General features: G+C 59.4%; 1 protein-coding gene across 3 annotated transcripts; it reads left to right on the forward strand.

Annotated features, from left to right (window-relative positions):
- Positions 1 to 335: 335 nt before the first annotated feature.
- Positions 336 to 23,139, forward strand: Prkaca (protein kinase cAMP-activated catalytic subunit alpha). Of its 3 annotated transcripts, none has more exons than XM_042693852.1 (10): positions 336 to 601; positions 10,453 to 10,504; positions 10,987 to 11,125; positions 16,083 to 16,181; positions 16,864 to 16,946; positions 19,271 to 19,397; positions 19,481 to 19,576; positions 19,669 to 19,791; positions 21,560 to 21,724; positions 22,236 to 23,139. In XM_042693852.1, the coding sequence occupies exons 1-10, from the start codon at positions 556 to 558 to the stop codon at positions 22,359 to 22,361; spliced, it is 1,056 nt and encodes a 351-aa protein (XP_042549786.1). In that variant the 5' UTR covers positions 336 to 555; the 3' UTR covers positions 22,362 to 23,139. The 3 variants fall into 3 exon arrangements, with proteins under 3 accessions (XP_042549786.1, XP_042549785.1, XP_042549787.1); XM_042693851.1 differs by having other exon boundaries at positions 337 to 601; positions 10,453 to 10,514; positions 10,997 to 11,125; XM_042693853.1 differs by lacking the exon at positions 336 to 601 and adding an exon at positions 4,991 to 5,028 and having other exon boundaries at positions 10,453 to 10,514; positions 10,997 to 11,125.
- Positions 23,140 to 24,361: the final 1,222 nt, after the last annotated feature.

A 24,361-nucleotide genomic window follows, 5' to 3' on the forward strand; every position in this document is an offset into this window, starting at 1 on the left:
CCGCCCCGCCCGGGCCGCAGACTGTGCCTGCGCCCCGCCCTCTCACCCTGCGACTGACACAGAACGTTTTGCGGGGAGGCTGGCCGGATAGAGCGTGTCCGCCAATCCGTGGGCTCATAAAGCGAGCCCTAAGACCTGTCGGGTATTTGGACCAATCAGACGCGTGCGCCCGCCCAGCTGAGGCCTCGTGAGCCTGTGAGTGGCGGAGCGTCCTCGGTGTACGTCACGGAGCCAGAAGCCAATGGCGATTCGGGAGGGTTTGGCGAAACCAATAGGCGGCAGCGAAACACCGTCGATCATGGGGGCCTGGACCAATGAGCGACGGGCTGCGGGGGCGTCACGGACAGAAGCAAAGGACTTGGACTGAGGTTCCCGGGCGAGCAGGCGCGGAGAGACGCGGGAAGCAGGGGCTGGGCGGGGGTCGCGGCGCCGCAGCCAGCGCAGCCAGCCCGAGGGGCCGCCGCCTCCGCCGCCCAGCGCGCTCCGGGGTCGCCGGCCGCCGCTAGCACCCGCCGCTGCGCCGCTCCGGGACCGGCCGCGGCCGCCGCCACTGCGATGGGCAACGCCGCCGCCGCCAAGAAGGGCAGCGAGCAGGAGAGCGGTGAGTGCGCGCCGTGACCCCGCCGCCGCCCCGCGCGCCGGCCCCCGCCTGTCCATCACCGCCGGCCCCTCCCCCGCCGGCCCCCGGGCCGCCGGCTCCCACCGCGTCCGAGGCCGGGGTCCCGGCCCACGAAGCAGCTTGCCCCCACCCCGCCCGGGGGCCCTAGGCCAAAAGACCGCGCCCCCCCTCCCCCAGCTGTCACCGGGAGCCCGGGCTCGGAGCGCCGCGGGGCCCGCGTGGGCCTGTCACCGCCGCCGCCCCTCTCCCGGACCCTCTCCCCAGATCCTCACCCCCGCCTCTCCCGTCTCTGCCGCAGCCCCAAGCTCCTTCCATTCTAAGGTGCTTGCGGGGGGGTCTGTCTCCTCCAGGCAGACACGGGCCGGTGGGGGCCACACCCCTCCCCCATTCAGCCCCCCCATCTTCCTCTTGCCCTTCCCCTGTTCACCTACTCCCCCCGCCCCCCCCCTCAGCAGACCCCAGAGCACTTCCAGCACTGCCTGTCCCTTGGGTGTCACTTGGCATGGGGGACTGGCGCTCGCTGGGCCCCGCTGCCCCTCATTCTGTCACTCCGTGTCTCCGTTAGTTCTCCCCTTGTCGTGTGCCTGTCTGTGCCCGGGCTGGGGTAGCAGACTGTGGAGGGCAGCTGGGTATTCACTGGGGGCTCTATCTTGGTTTAGGGATGGGGGCAGTGACACAGTCCCCCGTCCCATCTCCTGCCCTGTGGGGAGCTCTGGGTTCCAGGGAGGGCTCCTCCATAGATGGTTGCCTCTTAGCTCACTGAGCTGTGGTTCACCCAGTCCTGAGGGTTTTTGCACCCACTCCTGGCCCCCCTGGGTGAGGACAGAGTGGGAATAGATAGGTTGGTTGGGCTGTGACTAAGATGATCAGAATGAGGACTTGTGCCAGTGGCTTCTGCCTGTAATCCAAGCTACTCAGGAAGCTGTGATCTGAGGATCACGGTTCAAAGCCAGCCCCGGCAAGAAAGTCTATAGGAGAGACTTTTCTACCGTTACCCAGCAAAAAGCTGGAAGTAGAGTTGTGGCTCAAGTGGAAGATTACCAGCCTTGAGCAGAAAAAGCTCAGGGGCAGTGCTCAGGCCCCAGGACTGGCAGGCACGCGTGCGCGCACACACACACACAACACACACACACACACACACACACACACACACGTGGTGTGTGGGGTGGCAGCAAGAAGAGAATAGGTGGCACATAGTAATTCTCTTTACCAGGGGACAGATGGATTTTGACATTTACCCAGGGCTCACCCAGTGGGCGATGTGTTAAGGCCCCCCCTACTCCTCCCCCCCCCCCCCAAGCATGCTGGCCTTTCCCAGCCAGAGACAGAACATGATTCTGTCTTGGGAATGATCTTCAGAAATGGCCTGTGTCCCCTCCCTAATTCCTTGAGCTCTGAAGCTGTCCCAGCTGAGGGACAGTCCTGCCCCCCCACCCTCCAAAGTCCTCCGATCTGAAGAAGGGCCATGCCCAGCCTTGCTTTTTTTTTTTTTTAAATGAACAGTTCCAGCATCTCAGACTTAACCCAGAATGTCCCTTCCCAGAAAAATCAGGAAAAAATAATAAATGAAAAAAGAAAAAGAGAACTTTTATTCCCACGTGGAATTCGAGAGCTGCAGAATTGTAAAAGTTGCAGAGTGGCCTCAAGTGTGTGTGGGGGGGGGGCGGGGGGGGCGGGGCGCAGGCTTTAGTTGGACACTTGATGACAGAAGAGCAGGTGGGTTGAGTCCAAAACAGCCCCGGGGCTGAGCTTGGAGAGACTAGTGGGAAAGTGGGGGGGGGGGTAGGGGAACCCAGCCCCCCAGCAGGTGAGGCAGCTCTGTCTAGCAGTGGCTCTGATGAAAGTTGGGGAGATGACATAGTCTTGAAAAACCTTTAGGCATATCACACACATGCGGTGGGGAAGGGTGGGGGTGGGGTGGGATGGAAAGCAGCACGGAGAAAAAGATCCCAAGAAAGAGATCAGAGGCACCGGAAGGAAGGAGCTGCTAATTCTCTGGAGATGAAATAGTGCTACTATTTATTGGGCCTTCAAGGCTGGGGCCAGGCTCAATGTTGTCCGTAGATGAATGTGCTCTGATGATTTTCATACGGGACTATTCCAAATGAACCACTCAGTTTGACGTTAGGTGACATCTCAGAGGCAGGATTCACATCCATCTCCATCCACCAGCAAACTTCCTGGACCCTAAAATTTCCCAGCTCAGACTTTGATTTTTCTTTCTTTCTTTTCTTTTCTTTTTTTTTTTTTTTGGTTGTTATGGATCTTGAACTCAGGGCCTGGGCGCTGTCCCTCAGCTCTTCAGCTCAAGGCCAGCACTCTACCACTTGAGCCACAGCACCACTTCTGGTTTTCTGGTGGTTCATTGGAGATAAGAGTCTCATGGGCTTTGCTGCCCAGGTTGTCTGTGAACCGTGATCCTCAGATCTCAGGCACTTGAGTAGCTAGGATTACAGTGTGAGCCACAGTGCCTGGCTTGGATTTTTATTTTGTTTTATTTTTGTATTGCTTCTGGGGCTTGAACTCAGGGCCTGGAACACTGTGCAAACTTTGTTTTTTGTGCTCAAGGTTAGTGCTCTTACCACTTTGAGCCACAGTAACATTTCTAGCTTTTTGGTAGTAAATTGGAGATAAGATTCTCATGGAATTTCCTGCAGCTATGATTCTCAGCTCTCAGCCTCCTGAGTGACTACTATTCTAGGCTTGAGCCATGGACCCCCCCCCAAAAAAAAAAGAAAAAAAAAAGTTGGGCACAGTGATACATACCTGTAATCCCAGCACCGGGGTGTCTGAGGCAGGAGGTTTTAAAGTTTGAAGCCAGTGCTGGTATGTAGATCAGTGGCAAAGTGCTTACCTAGCAAGTGCATCGTCCTGGGTTCAAACCCCAGTACCAAAAAAGAAAAGACAAAAAAAAAATGAAGTTAAGGAAAAGAAAACCAGAGTTTGAATCCAGCCTGGGCTACACAGTAAGTAGCAAGACCTGTCTGTAGTAATAATCATAAATTAAAGTTTTTCTTTCTTCTTGTGCCAGCACTGGGACTTGAACTCAGGTCCTGGAACTCGTGCTTGGCTTTTTCACTCTCACTCAAGCCACAGCTCCACTTTGGGCTTTTTGCTGATTGAGATAATACTGGTGGCTCATGCCTGTAATCCTGGCTACTCAGGAGGCTGAGATCTGAGTGTTGCTGTTCAAAGCCAGCCCAGGTAGTAAAGCCAGTGAACCTCTTATCTCTAATTAACTAACAAAAACACTGAAAGTAAAGCTGTGGCTCGAGTGGTAGAGCACTAGCCTTGAGCACCAAAGCTCAATGATAGATAGCATCCAGGCCTAGAGCTCAAGCCCCAGGACCAACACACACAAACACACAGAAGTCTCAATGATTTCCTGCCTGGGCTGGCTTTGAACTGTGATCCTCAGACCTCAGCCTCCTGAGTAGCTAAGATGACAGGCGTGAGCCACTGGCAGAATTTTGATGAATGTTGGTTTAGAGGTCTTAAGCAATATTGTAAATGAAACATGGGCTTGCTACGCCTGTTAGATTCTTGTTGGTGCAGAGTAAAATAGACTCTTCCTAGATGAATTGAATGGAGCAAGATAGAACTCTCTCTTTTCATACCCCAGGGGTGAGCAAAGGGGCGGGGGGCGTCAGTAGCCAAGCCAGCCTGTGGCAGGCACCTGCCTTTCACCTCCCACATGCCAGGGTTCTTGCCAGTGTCCCCCCACCCCCACCCAGCACTCCCGGGCTCCCCCAAAATGACAGAGGCATTGTAGGACCACAGTAAGACTCTGAGGGAGTACAGTCGTTCTGGGGTGGGGGGGGGGAGATGGAGCCCCTGGCTCTGGCCAGGCTGGAGCAATTGGGAGTCGCCAGCAGCCCCAGGAGACTCCCCGGACCGACAGCCAAGTGGGGCTCAGGTCCTGGCTGGCACTGGCTAAAGACACCCCTGGGAGTTGGCCCATCTGAGAAGAGGCAGAGCGGAGTGAGGTCCTCAGCCCATCCAGGCACGAGAGGGAGGGGCTGGGGGGGGGCTGGATGCGAGAGAACTGTTGTTGCCCTCCAACCTGCTACAGAGGCTTCGGAGGGTCAAACCTCACGCCGAGCCCTGGCTGGCAGTTGTACGGGTAGCCAGGAGGGCCTTGCGCTCAGCCGGGCCATCCAAAGTGTTGAGGGTCCTGGCTGGTGTTCCCCGGTACCCACTGGCCAGCAGGTTGAGTTTTTATTCTTGGTGTCCCCTCCTCCCCCTGCTCCCCCTGCTGCTCCTCCCTGGAACTCCCTGGCTCCCCCTGCAGCCAGGGCTCCGGGGCTGGGCAGCCAGGCTGGTGCCACAGGTCTTCTGAGCCTTGCCAGCCACCGTAGTCCGGGTGCCCTATGAGCAAGACTGAGTGATGGCTTCCAGCTCCTACGATGGTGAGGCTGAGCCCTGTTGCTATAGCAACTTCGCAGGCACTCTCGGCCCCTGGAGTCAGGGAGGGGCTGCAGAAAAGGTTTGGGGGGGCAGGTAGAGAGGAAGCGCCCGTGGGCCTCCGCTGGCCCTGGGAGCCCTCGCTCTCCTGACCCCCCTGGGGCTGGGAGGTCTGGGAAGGGTGAGTGGAGGGGGTGGGAGGCCCGGGCCCCAAGTCGGGGCTCAGTCCCCACAGAGGCAGGGGGGTGCCCCAGCCACTGGTGAGGTTCAACTCAGAATGAAGATCGGGGCCTGCTCTGATGGAGAGGTAGGCCGGCAGTGTTGGGGACCCACCCCGCCCGCGGACAGTGGGACGCTGTCCACTCCAGTGTTTGGGTCCCCGTCAGGCTAGAAGGGGGTCCAGCCCAGAAGAGGGGTTCCACACAACCCTAGAGAAACTGGGCACCGCAAGCTAGGTCTGCCTGCCCCTGCACCCCCGTCTCGGCCAGGCTGTGGGGGACAGAGGTCCAAGGCTGCTGTGGGGGGGCGGGACTCCCCAGGCGGGCACGGTCAGACCCCCCCCCCTTGATGGAATCCAGTGCCCCCTGTTGGGCCCCAGATTATCTTAGGGGTGTCTAGGGTTTCCAGACTCGGGTGGAGGCCGCTGGCACCCAAGTGTCAGGTACAGTGGGCAGCAGACTGCCCAGGCCACTTCTGGTGGACAGGGGTGGGGGTGGGGGACACCCGTGGCGAGGGAGGCCGCGCCTGCCTCTCCCCTTCTTTGGAGTTCTAGAAAGGACGGGGGAGATAGTCCGGGAGGCCTCCCCGCCCCCGCCTGGGTTGAGCCATTCCTTCATTTCCGGTCTGGACTTTCAGGGCCGAGCTCAGGGCCACGCGCAGGGCAAGGTTTGACAGGCCAAGGACAGCCAGCCAGCCGGGCTCCCCTCCGCTCCCCCTCGCAGGTCCCCGCCCAGGACCAGATGTGCCCGTGGGTGGGGAGCGGGGTCGGGGCTCGGGGAAGGGGAGCGGTCAGGGTGTTCTCCTCACTGGACCCCATCCCCAGCCTTTCTCTCCAGCTGTTCCTCCAGATAATTAATGAGCTTTGGGGGTGCTTTACTCTCCTCCCCAGCAAGTCTCTGGCTGGTGCCTGAGCATGGGTCTCCAGTCCTTCCCCAGTGCCCTGGGGACGCGGCGCTGGGCGCTTGGACACAGCCAGCCATGCCCGTGGAGGCTAGAGCCCCGAAGAGGAAGTACTTGAATGCCAGGCCCTGCCCTGGGGCAGCTAGGATGGCTGGCCAGAGGGGAGCCCACTCTGGCCCCCATGGTCTTCTCCTCCCCACCCCCAGCCAAGGGGGGGGCAGCGTAGAGCAGGTAGACCAGATACCTTTATCAGTTTACGTAGTTCTTTTCTTTCTTTTTCTTTTTTCTTTTTTTTTTTTTCCAGTTCTGGGTCTTGAACTCAGGGCCTGGACACTGTCCCTGAGCTTCTTTTGATCAAGGCTAGTGCTCTACCCCTTGAGCCACAGCGCCATGTCCCACTTTTGCTGTGGATGTGGTGCTGAGGAATCGAACCCAGGGCTTCCTGCATGCGAGGCGAGCGCTGAGCCAGCTTCCCAGCTGGAGCAGGTGGAGCCGGTGCCTTTAAATGCTTCCGTGGCAACCAGCCGCCATCCCGGGAGGCTTCCCGCTCCACGCCCCACGCCCGGGCTCCTGCTTTCCCCCCATCTACAGGCAGGCAGCGCCCTAGGCTGCCTGGGATGGATCTGGGGTCCGGAAGCCACCAGGGGGGGGACTCGGACCTCACCTTCCAGTGCTGGCTGCAGCTACTGCTCTGGGCGCACCTGGCCCTCCGTCTCTTGTTCTACCTGCGCCGCCACGCCCTCCGGGGGCCCAAACGGCCGCCAGCACCCTGAGTCTCCCTAGCCGGGGAGCAGGGGAGGGGGCCACTGGGCCTCAGAGACCCCACCCCCACGCCCCTCCGACGCCCCGAGGGACAGGAAGGAGAGGTGAGTGCCAGCCGTGGGCAGCGACGCTGGGGAGGCGACACGCAGCCCTTCCTGCGCTCTCCGGCCGGAGCCGCCCCAGGGAGCGCAGCATGGAGGCACAGGGCCAGGCCTCTCTCTGCCGCCCGTGTGGGGGTGGGAAGGGAGCCCCAGAGCAGGGGGGAACTTCCAAGACAGCGGGTGTCACGGATGCTCCCCTGGGGGAAGTGTGGGAGCCGTGTGGTCCTCGGGCTCAGCGCGGTCACGTGGCCACGGGGTGGGGTGGGGGGGAGCTGCCCACCGCCTGGCCTCGGCCCCCACCACGCCGGGTCCCCCTTTTGCAGCCATTGCCCTTCTAGTCCCATGCAGGCCGCGCCGCGTGCATCCGGCTCGGGCCAGGCACGGCGGGTGTGTGTGTGTGTGTGTGTGTGTGTGTGTGTGTGTGTGTGCGCGTGCGTGCGTGCGTGCGTGCGTGCGTGCGTGCGTGCGTGCGTGCGAAGCAGGCATCTGTGTGGTACCAGCCAGGCAGGTAAAAGTGGGGGTGTGCCGGGACCTGGGGGGGCCCAAGGGGTTCATGGGCTGCCGGGCCACTGGGCATGTAAGCAGTGCCAGGCCGGGAGGCGGTGAGGGCGCCCAGCCTGCGCGCGCAGGCCGAAGCGTCTGGCCATGCCCGGCGCCGGTGCTGCCGCCTGCCATCCTGGCTTTCAGATGAGTTCGAGGCCAGCCTGGGCTGCGTAGCAAAAACTGGTCTCTCAAAAATAGAAAAGGGGGCGCTGGGAAGGTGGCTCAGTGATAGAGCGCTCCCCTTGAGCTGAAGAGCTGAGGGACTGCGCCCAGGCCCAGAGTTCAGGCCCCACGACCGACAAAAACAACAAAACCAAAAAGCCTGGAGCCAGTAGCTGCTCAGGAGGCTGAGGTATAAGGATCCAGATTCAAAGCTAGGTCAGGCAGGAAACTGAGATTTTTAACCAGCCAAAAGCTGGAAGTAGAACTGTGGCTCACATGGTAGAGCACCAGCTCTGAGTAAAAACACCGACAGTGCCCAGGCCCTGATTTCTTTTTTTTTTTTTTTTTCCAGTTCTGGATCTTGAACTCAGGGCCTAGGGACTGTCCCTTTTGCTCAAGGCTAGCACTCTACCCCTTGAGCCACAGTGCCACATCTGGCTTTTTCTGTGGATGTGGTACTGAGGAATCGAACCCAGGGCTTCGTGCATGTGTGGCAAGCGCTCTACCACTGAGCCACCTTCCCAGCCCTCAGGCCCTGATTTCTTCAAGCCCCAGGACTGGCACCAAAAATAAAGCCAGGAGCCCTGTAATCCTGTGCTCAGGAGACTGAGACCAGGGGATTGCAGTTCAAAGCCAGCCTGAGCAGGAAACTTCCAGAGACTCATATCTCCAATGAACCACCAGAGAACCAGAAGCAATGCTGTGGCTCGAACTGGCAGAGCACTCGCCTTGAGCAAAAAAGCTAGAGACAGCGCTCAGACCCTGAGTTCAAGACTCATGACTGACCAAAAAATCAGCCCAGAAGGCTGGGCCTCAGAGCAGTGCCCACGCTGTGGAGTAGCTGCAGGACGTGTCCGTGATGAATCCACCAGGCTACAGTTAAGATGAGCGCTCAGGCCTCGGAGAGTGGCCAGGAGCCAATCCCCCACACCGCAAGACAATGAAATGAAGTACAGAGTAGATTGGCACACTCAGCTGGGCATGGTAATGCACACCTGTAGTCTCAGCCACTGCGGCCCCGTTCAAGACCAGCCGGGGCAACCCAGTGAGACCTCAAAAAGACAAACGAGGGGCCGGGCAGGTGACTCAGTGGTAGAGCGCTTGCCTTGCATGCATGAGGTCCTGGGTTCGATTCCTCAGCACCACATATGCAGAAAAAGTTGGAAGTGGCACTGTGGCTCAAGTGGTAGAGCGATGGCCTTGAGCTGAAGAGCTGAGGGGCAGCGCCCAGGGCAAGGGTTCAGGCCCCATGCTGGACAAAAGTTAAAAAGAAAGACAAATGACTGCCAGGGACTGGTAGCACACACCTGCAATTCCAGCCACTCAGGAGGCTGAGATCTTTGGATCATGGTTCCAAGCCAGCATGGGCAGGAGAGTCTGTGAGACGCTTATCTCCAGTTCACCACCACAAAACGGGAAGTGGAGTTATGACTCCGAGTCGTAGAGCACTAGCCTTGAACACAAAAGCTCAGGGACAGTGCCAGGCCCTGAGTTCAAGCCCCACGATCTAACCACCGCCTCCCCCAAGAAAAAAAGAGGCAAATGAGGTGTCTGGGAAGCAGATGGAAAAGACGCTGTGCACAACTCAGCTGCGAGCGCAGCGGGAGCCGACCCTCAGCTTTTTTGCTCCAGGCTGGTTTTGTACCATTTAAGCCACAGCTCCACTTCAGCTTTTTGCTGGTTAGCGGGAAATAAAAGCCTCAGGAACTTTCCTGTCCAGGCCAACTTCGAACCTCCATCCGCCAGCCTCAGGATACGTATGTAGGAGTGACACGCTCCGCTGTGAAATGTTTTAACAGTTACAAGTGAAGTGCTGAGCGGGCATTCCACTGGCACGGCGCCCCTTTGCCAGCCCCGGTGCCCTTGGCTGCCCCTCTGTCCATCTGCACAGAGAAGGAACACTGAGGCCCAGAGAGGCTAGGCGATTGGCTCAAGGTCACACAGCTGGTCAGGGCCAGGCCTGGATTTCAGCCCCCAGCCACGCTGCCTATCGGTCCCGTGGCCCCTGGCGCCCCCTTTCTGCCTCAGTTTCCTGGATTGCAAGGCAGATGAAAGTGGAGGACAGGAGCCCCAGGTCTGCCAGCCAAGCTTCCAGGGTGGCCCAGGGGCCGGAGGCCTTGAGCTTCTGTGGCGCCACAGGGCGGTGGGCATCGGGGCCAGCTCTGGATCAGGGCCCAAGTGGCCAGCTGAGAAGAGGCCTGGGGCCCACTGGGGGCCACGGTGACAGCTGAGACCCCCCCCCTCAAGGGCGCGTGAGCCCCGCGGCCTCCACCCTGGGCTGGGCCTCTCCAGAGAAGGGGCTGGAGCTGCTGCCAGATCTAAGGCTATAAATACCCCAGCTGGCCTGGGGCTGGGCCCGGGAATGTGGCTCAGAACTGGGCCTGGTGGGGGTGGGCTGGCTGCCTCGCTCAGTCCCCTGGGAGTGACCCCTAAGTCTCCTGGGACTCCGCTTTGGATGATCAGGAAGTGGGACACCCCCCCATCTCCTAACAAGGAGATACCCAGGTCCCAGCCCCTTTGTCAGGATTGTCTCTCCCCCCCCCAGCCTCTGAACCCCTCCCCCAAGTTTCTGATAGTCTCAGCCAGGGTCCCCCAAAGACACTGGGTAACGGTCAGGCTCGGCGTCCAGGCAGCTGCACCCTAACGCAACACCAAAGTGGCAAAAGGTAGCCGTCTCCCGCCCCATTTGGTGGGGTGGGCCACGCCCATCCCAACCCTCTCCTCTTCTCTCTTGCTTTCCAGTGAAAGAGTTCTTAGCCAAAGCCAAAGAAGATTTCCTTAAAAAATGGGAAAACCCCGCCCAGGTGAGTGCCCCCGGGCCCCCCAGCACCCTGGCCACACAACCAAAACTACATCAGCCACGGGCAGTGGCCGTGGGAGGGGGGGTCACCAGTTCCAAGCCAGCCTGGGTTGCTTAGCATATCTCAAAAAGACGAATGAATGAATGAATGAAAATCAAGGACCCCAAGTAGGCTCCTAGGCCTGATCCCATGTCTTCCTCCCATGTCCAGAATGACTCCCTGGACCGCCCCCCCCCCCCCCCCCCGCAGCCGGCATTCCCCCCACCCAGCTCCCTTCCAACCGATACCCCCCCCACCCCCATGCAGCTGCCAGCAGCTCCCGGGCCCCAGGCCAGGGCCGGATCTGTCCCCTGCCACCCTCCTGGAGGAATGCACCCGGGTCTCCACCTGCTGCCCAGAGCCCCCTCTGCTGGTGGCACTGGACAGGCCCCACACCCCTAGGCATGGGGCGGAAGTGACTGACCGGCCCACCTCTCCCTCCCCAGAACACAGCCCATTTGGATCAATTCGACCGGATCAAGACCCTGGGCACAGGCTCGTTCGGGCGGGTGATGCTAGTGAAGCACAAAGAGACCGGGAACCACTACGCCATGAAGATCCTCGACAAACAGAAGGTGAGCGGCCCGGGCCCCCAGCACCAGCCGGGCCCGCCATGCCCACTCGGCTCCCATGTTCTAGAAAGATCGAAAAGTCAGCCCCAGGCTGACTGTCCTCTGAGCTGGGTATTGGGGGTACAGCTCCCAGCCTGTAGCAGGCCCCCCGCCTCTGGTCCTCAGCATTGAAGGGGGAAAAAAATTAGTTCAATCACATCCATGTTTTGTCTGCTAAGAAAGAAAGTTAAACCCGGTGCTGGCGGCTCACGCCTGTCATCCTAGCTACTCAGGAGGCTGAGATGTAAGGATCACGGTTCAAAGCCAGCCCAGGCAGGAACAATCAGAGTCTCTTTAATTAAGTATCACAAGAAAGCGGGAAGCAGAGCTGTGGCTCATGTAGTAGCGCTCCACCCTTCAGTGGAAAAAGCCCAGGGACAGTGAACTGTCCCTGAGCTCAAGCCCCAGGACTAGTCAGAAATGGAGCTGTGGCTCAAGTGATGCAGCACTAGCCTTGAGAAGGGGAAAAAAAAAAAAAAGCCGAGTGTCAGTGGCTCATGCCTGTAATCCCAGCTACTCAGGAGACAGATCAGAAGATTGCGGTTCAAAGCCAGCCTAGGAAGAAAAGTCTATGAGACTCTTTTTGTTTTGTCAGTCGTGGGGCCTGAACTGAGGGCCTGGGCTCTGCCCCTGAGCTCTTCAGCTCAAGATGAGCGCTCTACCATTTGAGTCACAGCACCACTTCTGGCTTTCTCTGCTTATGTGGTGCTGAGGAATCGAACCCAGGGCCTCATGCATGCGAGGCAAGCGCTCTACCACTGAGCCACCTTCCCAGCCCAGTGAGACTCTTACTTCCAATTAATCGCCAATAAATCTGGAAGTGGCGCTGTGGCCCAAGTGGTAGAGTGCTAGTCTTGAGAAAGGAAGCTCAGAGACATCGCCCAGGCCCTGAGTTCAAGCCTTAGGACCCGTACTAAAAAAAGAAAATGAAAAGGCATGCAAGCAAGCAATGTGAGCCTGCCAATGCAGCTCTGGGCAGAGTCCTTGCCCAGGTATACAAGATCCAAGGGGTCCCCAACCCCTCAGTCCACAGGAAGATGAAGGGGGCCTTCTAGATGAACACCTCCTTTTTTTTTTTTGTCGGTCGTGGGGCTTGAACTCTGGGCCTGGGCGCTGTCCCTCAGCTCTTCAGCTCAAGGCAAGGGCGCTACCGCTTGAGCCACAGCGCCACTTCCAGTTTTCTAGCATTATTGCAGATAAGAATCTCACGGAGGGGCTGGGAAGGTGGCTCAGTGGTAGAGCGCTTGCCTTCCATGCATGAGACCTTGGGTTCGATTCCCCAGCACCACATAAGCAAAAAGAAAAACAGCTGGAAGTGGCACTGTGGCTCAAGTGGTAGCGCCCTTGCCTTGAGCTGAAGAGCTGAGGGACAGCGCCCAGGCCCAGAGTTCAGGCCCCACGACCAAACCAAAAAAAAAAAAAAAAAGAATTTCACAGACTTTCCTGCCTGGGCTGGCTTTGAACCATGATCCTCAGATCTCAGCCTCCTGAGTAGCTAGGATAATAGGCGTGAGCCACCGGCGCTTGGCTACCTCCTTTTTTTTTCTTTTGCCAGTCCTGGGATCCTGGGACTTGAACTCAGGGCCTGGCACTGTCCCTGTGCTTCTTGCTCAATGCTAGTGCTCTACCACTTGAGCCACAGCTCCACTTCCAGCTTTTTCTGCTTATGTGGTGCTGAGGAATCCAACCCAGGACTCCGCATGCGAGGCAAGCACTCTACCACTGAGCCACCTTCCCAGCCCCACACCTCCTCCTGTATGTGAAGAACTTTGGCACTTGCACCTGTGAGAGCCTGCAGGGAGGTTCCTGGAGACCCATGCATACCAAGGAACACCTGTATTGCCCCAGCCCCTAGAAGGTGCCAGACCAGAGGCCCTGGCTACCACACAGCAGCCACCGCTCAGGATTGGGGGGGGGAGGGCAGACGGTAGCTGGAAGGCTTCCAAGAGGAGGCTGTGTTTGTAAGGGACATTCTTTTTTTTTTTAATCAGTCATGGGGCTTGAACTCAGTGCCTGGACGCTGTCCCTGAGCTCTTGGCTCAAGGGGAGCTCTCTATCACTTGAGCCACAGCAGCACTTCTGGTTTTCTGGTAGTTGATTGGAGATAAGACCTGCCTGGACTGTCTTCAAACCACAATCCTCAGATCTCAGCCTCCTGAGTAGCTGGGATCACAGGCGTGAGCCACCGACGCCCAGTTTAGAATAGACATTCTTTCCATAAAGAGTTCTGAAATCTGACAGCGCCAGGGTGTCATTGTGACACAAGTCACGAGGAGTTCTTTGTGTGTATACGAACACACCCTTGAGCATGCATGCATGCATGCCTTGCTGGAGGTCAAACACTGACACACACCTCCCCTCAGCCCAACAGAACTGATTCCACCCCGTCAAGGTGTCAAAATGGTACCCTCCTCCCTCCAAAAAACCCATGAAATTCTTTTCTTTTTTTTCCTTTTTGACAGTAGATACTAGAACTTGCGCTGGCCTGAGCTTTCTCCCACCCAACCAGTGCTCTACCACTTGATCCATGCCTCAAGCTCAGCTTTTTGTTGTATCATTGGAGATGGAGTCTCAGAGATTTACCTTGCTGGGTTGTTTCAGGCCTTGATTTCAGCCTTGAGTAGCTGGGGTTACAGGCATGAACTGCCAGAACCCAACTTGGTTTGTTTTTTGTGATGCTGAGAAATACAAGCTACGCAAGGTGCTGCCACCGTTTCCGCTCAGCCCCTAAAAACTCAGTTTAGCCATAGATTTATTTTTTATTTATTTATTTTGCCAGTGCTGTGGCTTGAGCCCAAGGCCGGGGCACTGTTCATGAGCCTCTTTGTGCTCAAGGCTAGCACTCTACCCAGAGCCACAGTACCACTTCCAGCTGTTTCTGAGTAGTTCATTGGCAATAAGAATCTCACCCAGCCAGGGCACCAGTGGCTCACACCTATAATCCTAGCTACTCAGGAGGCTGAGATCTGAGGATCACAGTAAAAAGACTCTTCACTTCAATGAACCACCAGAAAACCAGAAGTGGTGCTGTGGCTCAAGTGGTAGAGCGCTCGCCTTGAGCTGAAGAGCTGAGGGACAGCGCCCAGGCCCAGAGTTCAAGACCCAGGACCAACCAGAAAAAAAAAAAAAAGAAAATCTCACCGACTTTCCTGCCCAGGCTAGCTTCAAACCACGATCCTCAGCTCTCAGCCTCCTGAGCAGCTTGGATTATAGGCATGAACTACTGATGCCTGACAGGCCATATAGTTTTAATTTACTTTTATGTAATTTTTTGTAGTACTGGGGTTTGAACTCAAGGCCCTGACTTGCTTGGGCTGACACTCTACCACTTGAGCCATGCTCCATCCCTGGTTTTTGCTGGCTACCTGAGGTGGGTTTTGCAAGCCAAGTTAGCCTCACATTTCAATCCTTCCACAGCCTCCAGAGCAGCTAGGATTACAAGAGTGAACCAACACCTAGCTTTTATTTTTATTTTGGCCATACTGGGCTTTGGACTCCAGTCCTGTATTTGTTTGGTCAGATACTGTACTTGTTTTGTTTCGTTTTGTGTCTCTCCTGGGGCTTGAACTCTGGGCCTGGGCACTTCTGGCTTTTTCTGCTTATGTGGTGCTGAGGAATCGAACCCAGGGCCTCATGCATGTAAGGCAAGCGCTCTACCACTGAGCCACCTTCCCAGCCCCTCAGCTGGAGTTTTTAAATTAAGAATGGGGGGCTGGGAAGGTGGCTCAGTGGTAGAGCACTCGCCTTGCATGCATGAAGCCCTGGGTTCGATTCCTCAGCACCACATAAACAGAAAAAAAAAAAAAAAGCCGGAAGTGGCGCTGTGGCTCAAGTGGTACAGCGCTAGCCTTGAGCTGAAGAGCTGAGGGACAGCGCCCAGGCCCAGAGTTCAAGCCCATGACCGGACCCCCCCCCCCCCAAAAAAAAAAAGGTCTCAAAGGCGGGGCGCAGGAGGCTCCCACCTGTCATCCTCGCTACTGTGAGGAGGCTGAGATCTGAGGATCAAAGTTCGAAGCCAGCCCATGAGACTCATCTCCAGTGAGCCACCAGAAAAGCGGAAGTGGCACTTTGAACGTGGTGGAGCACTTGCCTTGAGCTGAAGAGCTCAGGGACAGCGCCAAGGCCGTGAGTTCAAGCCCCACAACCACCAACACCACCAAAAAAATGATTCAGAGAGCCTGGCGGTGTGACTTCGTGTTGCGGGAACACTTCGAGTGCGCCAGGGCCTGACTTTCATCTCCAGCACCACCCCCAACTCCCTTCTCCAGAATAAAGGAAAAAGCCCAGGAACAACATCAAATAATAAATGTTCACCTTTTTTTCTTTTTATGCTGGTCCTGGGGCTTGAACTCAGAGCCTGGGTGCTGTCTCTGAGCTTCTTTTTGCTCAAGGCTAGACTACTTGAGCCATAATGCCACTTCCAGCTTTTGCTGTGTGTGGTACTGAGGAATGGAACCCAGGGCTTCATGCATGCCAGGCAAGCGCTCCACCACTGAGCCACCTTCCCAGCCCTCTGAGCTGCTTTTGCTCAGGGCAAGTGCTCTACCACTTGAGCCACACCTGCGCTGCTGGCTTTTTTGGTGGTTCATAGGTCTCAAGGACTGGCTTTGACCGCTGATCCTCAGATCTCAGCCCCCTGAGTAGCTGGGATTACAAGGTGTGAGCTACTCACCCAGCTACCCACAAGCCCTTGGGGTAGGCCTGTCTCTTTTCCACCTTTGCTCTTTCCTCCAGGAAGCCTTCAGTGACTGCCCGTGACGGGCGTGGGGAGGTGACCCACGCACTCCTCCGCAGCCACGTGGGGAGGGGGAGGAGCAGCCGCTGGCTGCTGCGTCCTGCGCAGCCCAGGCTTTGTGACTGCAGGGTCTGGTGTCCCCAGTGGGGGCGCCCCTCTCAGGCCCCTCCTCTCCGTGCCCCCCAGGTGGTGAAGCTGAAACAGATCGAACACACCCTCAATGAGAAGCGGATACTGCAAGCCGTCAACTTCCCATTCCTGGTCAAGCTCGAGTTCTCCTTCAAGGTGGGGGCCGCGGCCAGGCCTGGGGCCCCGGCCTCCAGTGCCATCTGCTGCCAGGCCCGAGCGAGCTCTGCAGGAGAGAGGCCTAGCTGGGCTTCGTTTTTGGTCAATCACGGGTCTTGAACTCTGGGCCTAGGCGCTGTCCCTCAGCTCACGGCGAGCGCTCTACCACTTGAGCCACAGCGCCACTTCTAGTTTTCTGGTGGCTCATGGGAGATCAGAGTCTCACAGCCTTCCTGCCCTGGTTGGCTTTGATCCACGATCCTCAGATCTCAGCCTCCCACCAAGTAGCTAGGATGACAGGCGGGAGGCTTCGGCGCCCGGCTTTTCCCGTTGTGTTTGAGATGAAGGTGTTCGCCTACAGCCTGGCCCGTAAACTCTGGCTGCGCCTGCCTCAGCCTTTCCCTGTGCTGGGATTACAGGTGTGCACCAACTCACCCAGCGTATTTTCCTTTGGGGCCCCACAAATCCTGTGGCTTTACCATGGCCACAGCTTGCAGCTGACAGGAACCCCACGAGCCTTCCTCCGGCCCCTGCCAATTCCTCAGGTCCCCTCTGAGCTGGACCCCATCCGCACTCCACGTACAGTGGGCCACGCAGTGCCCACCCGCCCTGTAGCCTCTAAGGCCTTCAGGGGGTCTGGGGCCAGGGATCGGGGTATCACCTCCCATCCCCTGTCCCGCAGGACAACACGAACTTGTACATGGTCATGGAGTATGTGCCTGGCGGGGAGATGTTCTCGCACTTACGGCGGATCGGCAGGTTCAGGTAAGCGGCTGGGCCTGCACCCCAACACCGCCAGGCCACCAGGGAGGCACCCGGGAACCCCACTGCTGTGGCCCCAGGGTTTACTCACCCCTGTGCTGAGGAATCTGCCACGCTGGTACCCCCAGAACCACGCAGGCAGATCAAGACAGTACCCTAAGCATTGACTTTGGGGGGCTGGGCCTGGGGGCAGAACCCCAGCAGCATAGAAGGAGAATGGTGGCATTTCACCTGAGCCACGCCCCCTCAGGCCCCTCCCTTTTTATTTTGCCCATTCTGGGGCTTGAACTCAGGGCCTGGGCACTGCCCCTGAGCTGCTTTGTGCTTAAGGCTAGTGCTCTACCACTGGAGCTCCACTTGCAGCTTTTTCTGAGTCATTTATTGGAGATGAGAGTCTCACAGACTCTCCTGCCCCGACCGACATCAACCTGCGATCCTCCGATCTCAGCCTCCTGAGTAGCTGGGATGACAGGCGGGAGCCTCCAGCCCCTGCGCCTCCCCTAGCCTTTCTTGTGTCTTGAGCTTTTAAGTCTGGCTGCTCCTGGACCCCGAGCCTCCTGCTTATGTTCCTGCTGAGGCCTAGTAAGAGACAGCTACCACCCTGCTCAGCTACTTCACTGGTTGAGATGAGGTCTTAAGAAAACTTGGGTACCAGTGGCTCACGCCTGTCATCCTATCGGCTCAGGAGGCTGAGAGCTGAGGATCCCAGTTCAAAGCCAGCCCAGGCAGGAAAAGTCCGTGAGACTCTTACCTCCAATAAACCACCAGAAAACCAGAAATGGCCCTGTGGCTCAAGTGGTAGCCCTCACCTTGAGCTGAAGAGCACAGGGACAGCACCCAGGCCCAGCGTTCAAGCCTCACGACTGACAAAAAAAAGAGACAGAGAGACCTTGGCCTCATATTGCAATTCTCCTGATCGCAGCCTCTCAAGTAACTGAGATGACAGGGCTGAATGGCCGCACACAGCTGCTTTATTTTTCCTATGGAGCCTTGTGATGTTGCCTGGACCAGCCTGAACCTCAGCCACAGGCCCGAGCACGCGCTGCAGCTCCATGTGTCCCCTGCCCAGGATGCTTTCTGTTGGTTTTTTGGTGTTTTTGTTTTTTGACCTTGTTGCTGGTGGTGGTGGTTGTGGTCGTGGGGCCTGAACTCTGGGCCTGGGCGCTGTCCCTCAGCTCTTCGGCTCAAGGCTAGCGCTCTACTGCTTGAGCCACAGCGCCACTTCCCATTCTCTGAGTAGTTCATTGGAGATAAAGAGTCTCAAGGCCTGGTGGTAGTTCACACCTGTCATCCTGGCGACTCAGGAGGCTGAGATCTGGGATCAGGGTTCAAAGCCAGCCAGGGCAGTAAAGTCCTTGAGACTCTTATCTCCAATAAAAGGACTAGAAAACCGGAAGTGGCGCTGTAGCTCAAGTGGTAGAGCGCTCGCCTGGAGCTGAAGAGCTGAGGGACAGCGCCCAGGCCCAGAGTTCAAGCCCCACGACCGACGACCAACAACAACAAAGAATTATTCATTTATTTGAGCAGTTGTAGGCTTTCACTCAGAGCTGTGAGCCTGCTGGGCAGGTGCTCAACCACCTGAGTCATGCCTCTAACCATCTAGTATTTTTTTATTTGGTAGCTATGATAATCGACAGTGGTCTTCCCTATTCCCTTCCATCCTCTGAAGTCTTTGTTTTGATTTGGTTGTTGTTAGTGTAGTTGACTGTTTTGTGTCAGTATTGGGGCTTGAATTCTGGGCCTGGAGATTGTCCCTGAGCTATTTTGCTCTATTTTACTCTGCTTGAGCCAAGGCTCCAGTTCAGTTGCTTTTTTGTTTTTGTTTGTTAACTGGAGATAAAGAGTCGCAAGGACTTTTCTGCCTAGGCTGGCTTCAAACCTCAATCCTGGGGTCTCAGCTTTTGAGTGGCTTGAATGACAGGCATGAGCCGCCTGGCCCTGAGACAGGGTCTAAGGCGCCCCCCACCCTCCCAGGCTGGCTTTGATCCTGAGATCCTCCTGCCTCAGCTTCCTGCATAGCTGGGATTATATGCATGACCCACGTTGCCTGGCTTCATTTTCTATTTTGAGATGAGGTACTCAGGTCTTGCTGTGTTGCCCAAGCTGACCTCACACACCCAGGCCCAAGTCATTCTCCAGCCTCGCCTCCCAAGTCGCTGGGACTACAGGTGTGAACCACCGTGCCCTGGCTTTGAATCCACTTGGGAACTAGGCTGGAGGTGTCTTCCTCTGCAAGCGGCCAGGTGAGCCTGCTTGCCTAGCCACAAAGGAGTGTGGCCGCCCCTGACCCCCTCCCCCCCCCCCCCCCCCGCGCTTGCCCCCCACAGCGAGCCCCACGCCCGCTTCTACGCGGCCCAGATCGTCCTGACCTTCGAGTATCTGCACTCGCTGGACCTCATCTACCGGGACCTGAAGCCAGAGAACCTCCTCATCGACCAGCAGGGCTACATTCAGGTGCCCACCCAGCCCAGCCCCGCAGGGGGGCGCCCTGGGGGCCCCTGCCCCGCCCAGCCACCCCCCCCTTCTTGTGCCCACAGGTGACAGACTTCGGCTTTGCCAAGCGTGTGAAAGGCCGCACCTGGACCTTATGTGGGACCCCCGAATACTTGGCCCCCGAGATAATCCTGAGTAAAGTAGGCGCGCCCCCCCTTCCCCTGCCCGCCCTCCCTCCCTCCCTCCCCCGAGGCCCATGCCTCCCCCATCACCCGCCACACCTCTCATCCAGGGCTACAACAAGGCGGTGGACTGGTGGGCGCTCGGGGTCCTCATCTACGAAATGGCCGCGGGGTACCCACCCTTCTTCGCTGACCAGCCCATCCAGATCTACGAGAAGATCGTCTCTGGGAAGGTGAGGCTGGGGGCACCCCCCCCCACCCCCCCAGCCGCAGTCAGAAGCAGCGTGAAGTGGCTCCCACCGGGCTGCCGCCCGGCCGTCCTCTGCCAGGGTCCCATTCCCTGCTCCCTCCGCGCAGAGCCTTCGCGTGGCCCCGCCCAGGCCTGAGGGGTGCTGCCCCCCCAGGGAGAGGATGGGGAAGGGGGCAACCTCAAGGGAGGGGGTGCAGGGAGGCCAAGGCTGGCCCGGCCTCCCCTCCCCCCCACACACATACACACTTACACATATACATATACGTATACACACATACATATACACACATATATACACACACACACATATATACACATAGACACATACACATATATACACACATGCACACATGTATACACACATACACACCTACACACACATATATACATACGCACATATACACATACATATACACCTGCATGCACACACATATATGCACATATACACATACACACATACACGCACACACGCCGGCGCACACACAACATGCACCCCCACCCCGGCCCCGCCACCCCACTGGCCTTGAAACTCAGAACAAAGTTGGCCCGCCCCTCTGAGCCTCATCTTGCGCTTGTGGGAGAAGTCCTGGGGCAAGGCTGGGGGCGGGGCTGTCGCCAGGCAGAGCAGGGGGCCGGAGGGTGGTGGCCCCCGCCAAAAGAAAAGTGTGGGAGAAGAGGGGGGGTGAGCACAGAGGCCGCTTTGTAGCCTCCTCCCTCCCCCGCCTCGCTATCTGCTGCACACCCCACTGGGGTGGCTGCCATGCGCAGGCCCAGAGAGGTGAAGGGCCGAGGCCAAGGCCACACAGCGCAGGAGGCCAAGCAAGGACTTGCAGGCAGAGGACGCTGTGTGCGAGGCCGTGGGACCCCAGATTCCAGAAGAACTGAGCTGCGCAGAGGCCGGGGAGACGGGGAGGGGGGAGGCGAGGAGGGTGTTCAAAAGCAGCCAGGAATGGAAGGTCCAAGCCTGAGGCTGCCTCCCTCCCCCCGCCATGCCTGGGTGGCCAGGCCACCCTCCCCACCCTTGTTTTCCTCCTTGCTGAGACTCAATACCTGCCTAACAGCACTGGTTCTCAACAGTCTCCCCGGACCTCCAAAGTCACAGGAAAGGCCCCACAGGCGCCTTCCGCGGGCGCTTTGATCTGTAGGATAGGGTCTTGCTTCCTGCCGCACTCCTGGACCATCTGCCAATTCCCCTTCCCACAAAATGGGGATGATGTCACCATGACATCACCGTGCCCTGTGCCCGGTTGGGAAGAGGGGGCTCTGGAACATTCCTTTGGAGTACGATCCTCGCCAATCTAAATCTCCCAAGTCTCAGGGATTCTTGGCCCAGTCACCAGCACCAGCCAGAACAGGCCAGACTTTTTTTCTGGTGCTGGTGGTTTTGTTTGGGGTTCTGGCCTTTGCGCTCTGGGACCTGTGTGTGCCTGGCTGACCCTCTACCACTCAAGCCTCGCCTCCCATCCAGCTTTCCTTGCTTGATTTTACTAATTCACAGATGGGAGTCGTGAACTTTCTTCCTGGGGTCTTCGGATCTCAGCCTCTTTGTTTTGGTCCATCATGAGGCTTGAACTCTGGGCCTGAGCGCTGGCCCTGCACTCTTCAGCCTGGGCTGGCTTTGAACTGTGACCCTCACATCTTGGCCTCCTGAGTCGCCAGGATGAGCGGCGCGAGCCGTGGGCGCCCGGGGCTGCGCACAGGCCTGTCCCCGGAGCGGGGGCCAGCACCCCATGCGTCTGTGCCCCCTCCAGGTGCGGTTCCCGTCCCACTTCAGCTCAGACCTGAAGGACCTGCTGCGCAACCTGCTGCAGGTGGACCTCACCAAGCGCTTCGGGAACCTCAAGAACGGGGTCAACGACATCAAGAACCACAAGTGGTTCGCCACCACCGACTGGATCGCCATCTACCAGAGGAAGGTGGGCCCCCCGTGCCCCAGGCAGAGCAGCCCTGGGGTTACCTGGCCATCCGCTGTGTCCATGCCCCAAGGCCGCGCCCAGACCGGCGGTGTCCAGACCGGAGGTGCCCAGACCGGCGGTGCCCAGGCCTGAGGTGCCCAGACCAGCGGTGCCCAGGCCGGTGCCCAGGCCGGTGATGCCCAGGCCGGTGATGCCCAGGCCGGTGCCCAGGCCGGCGGTGCCCAGGCCTGTGGTGCCCAGGCCTGCGGTGTCCAGGCCGGTGCCCAGGCCGGCGGTGCCCAGGCCGGCGATGCCCAGGCCGGCGGTGCCCAGGCCGGCGGTGCCCAGGCCTGTGGTGCCCAGGCCGGCGATGCCCAGGCCGCGGTGCCCAGGCCTGTGGTGCCCAGGCCTGCGGTGTCCAGGCCGGTGCCCAGGCCTGCGGTGTCCAGGCCAGTGCCCAGGCCTGCGGCCATTTACACTTTTGTGACGCTGCCAGCTCTCTGAGCCCCGCCCGTCTTCTGGCCCTCTCCAGGTAGAAGCCCCCTTCATACCAAAGTTCAAAGGCGCTGGGGACACGAGTAACTTCGACGACTATGAGGAGGAAGAGATCCGGATCTCCATCAATGAGAAGTGTGGCAAGGAGTTTTCTGAGTTTTAGGGGTGTGCCTGTACCCCCAGGGGTTCTCTTTTTCTTTCTTTTTTTTTCTTTGGTGGGGGGGTGGGAGGATTGGATTGAACAGCCAGAAGCCCCCAGAGTTCCTTGCATCTAACTTCACCCCCCCACCTGGCCCTTCAGGGTTGGGGGAGCACGGGGGTCATTCAGATGGATGGAAACACCAGCTGCACCCCCCCTTCCCTTGGCCTCCCTGCCCCTCCCCCTCCCCCTCCCCCTCTTCAGCCCACTTCTGCCTGTTCCACATGAGTTTCTCAGCCCCAGTAGACCCCCTCGTCTTGCTGGTGTGTCCGAGGGCAGGATGAGGAGAGGGGACCCCAACTTTCCTCCAGCCCCCACCCCCACCCCCACCCCAGCACAAGGATGAACAGATAGACTGGAAAGCCAACCTTCCCTTCCCAGCAGTCCTGCGGGAGGAAAGACTTGAGGACCGTGTTCAGTGGGCTGCTGGCTAGAATTGAAAGGAAAAGGAAAAAATTAAAATCTATTAAGTTCTACAGTGCCTCCTCCCTCCTCCCGCCCCGCCCCGCCCCGGCCCGCCCCCCAGGCTGCAAAAGCAGGAAGTGGGGTTCCAGCCGGCCCCAAGCTACAGCGCCCCCACCCCTGCTCCCAGGGGGGGTCTTCTGCGAGCGCACCGGGGTGCGTCCCCCCGCCCCCCGGCCGTGTGGACCCCCGCTCCACAGCTTCCTCCACCCTCCAGCTATCGGGAGCCAAAGCAGCTGCCCCGGCCCTGCCAAAGACAAGTTTCTTCTCCCCTCCCCCCAACTAAAGATATGGGGAGCCCTAAGCCCAGGGCGCCCCCCGGCCCCGCCCAGCAGCAGACACCCCCGACCTCCATTTTATTCTTAGCCGGATTTTCATTCCCAGCCTCCCCTCCGCTCAGCTGGGACAGCGAGGCCCGCGGCCCCCAGCCCCGGCCCGGGCCCGAGGCCCGGCTGGCGGGACGGCGCCCCGCGCTGCCCGCCCGGCGGCCCGTGCGCCCGGCTCCGCCTCGCTGTCAGCCGCCCCTCTCCCCCGCCCCAGGCCAGGGGATCTGTGCTGCTTTTCTCTCTTTTACGAGCAAAGCGGGGGGGGGGGGGCTGCCGGGGAGCCCCGAATCTACCCCTTCCCACCCCCTCTCCCGCCCCGGAGGAGCGCGGGGCCGGCCGCCCGGGTGCGGGCTGCGAAGGACGAGGCTTCCTCCCGAACCGTGTGCTGTTGTAAACATATTTGAGAACTATTACCAATAAAGTTTTGTTTAAAAAAAAGTGTCGCCGGTGTTGCCGACTCGGTGCCCGCCGCGGGCCGGGGGGTGGGGGCGCGGGGATCCCCGCGGGGGGCGCGGCCACGCCCTCCGCCCGGCCCCGGGGGTCCCCGCGATCGGCGGGTCCCGTCCGGCCGAGGGGGCGCTCGAGCGAGGCGCCGGGCCGGCGCGCGCCGAGGCCGGGCGGGGGCGGCCCTGGGCGGAGCGGGGAGCCCCGCGCCCCCGGGGCTCCCCGATCGCCGCGTCCCCGCGCGCGGGCTCGGCGCCTCCGAGGGGCGCAGGGGCGGCGGCCGCGCAGCCCGCGGCGGCGGCGGCGGCCGGGCGGCGAGTTCCCGGTAAGTGCGGTCCCGGGAGCGGCGCGCGCCGGGAGGCGTGGAGAGGGGGCTGGGCGCCGGGGACGTCTGGGTCCCGCGCCCAATGGCTGGAGGGCGGCCGAGCGCCGCCCGCGCGCCCCGCCCGCCCCCTCCCCTCCCCCGCGCGCCCGCTTCCCCCTCCCCTCCGTCCCCTCCCCCGCCCGCCGCTTTCCCCCCGCCCCCGCCCCGGCGCCAACTCCGCGGCGCCTCCTTAAAAAGCGCGCGGGAGTTGTGGGGGGGGGGCCGGGGCGAGCGGAGGGGAGCGCGGCCGCGGGGCGCGGGGCGGGCGGGGGCGCGGCTCCACCTCCGGGCGGGGGAGGGGGCCGGAGTGTCCCGGGCGCGCGTGCGGCGGCGGCGGCGGCGGCGGCGGCGGCGGGGAGGGGAGCGGC

This window comes from Dipodomys spectabilis, unplaced genomic scaffold (genome assembly GCF_019054845.1).
Source record: "Dipodomys spectabilis isolate Male_0828 unplaced genomic scaffold, ASM1905484v1 ptg000173l, whole genome shotgun sequence".
Lineage (NCBI taxonomy): Eukaryota > Metazoa > Chordata > Mammalia > Rodentia > Heteromyidae > Dipodomys > Dipodomys spectabilis.

Excerpts from the sequence above, each read along its gene's own strand:
- Prkaca (XM_042693852.1), top strand. The coding sequence starts at position 556 with ATGGGCAACGCCGCCGCCGCCAAGAAGGGCAGCGAGCAGGAGAGCG. Across the intron at positions 602-10,452 it reads GGGCAGCGAGCAGGAGAGCG|TGAAAGAGTTCTTAGCCAAA; the intron begins GTGAGTGCGCGC and ends CTTGCTTTCCAG. Across the intron at positions 21,725-22,235 it reads TCGCCATCTACCAGAGGAAG|GTAGAAGCCCCCTTCATACC; the intron begins GTGGGCCCCCCG and ends GGCCCTCTCCAG.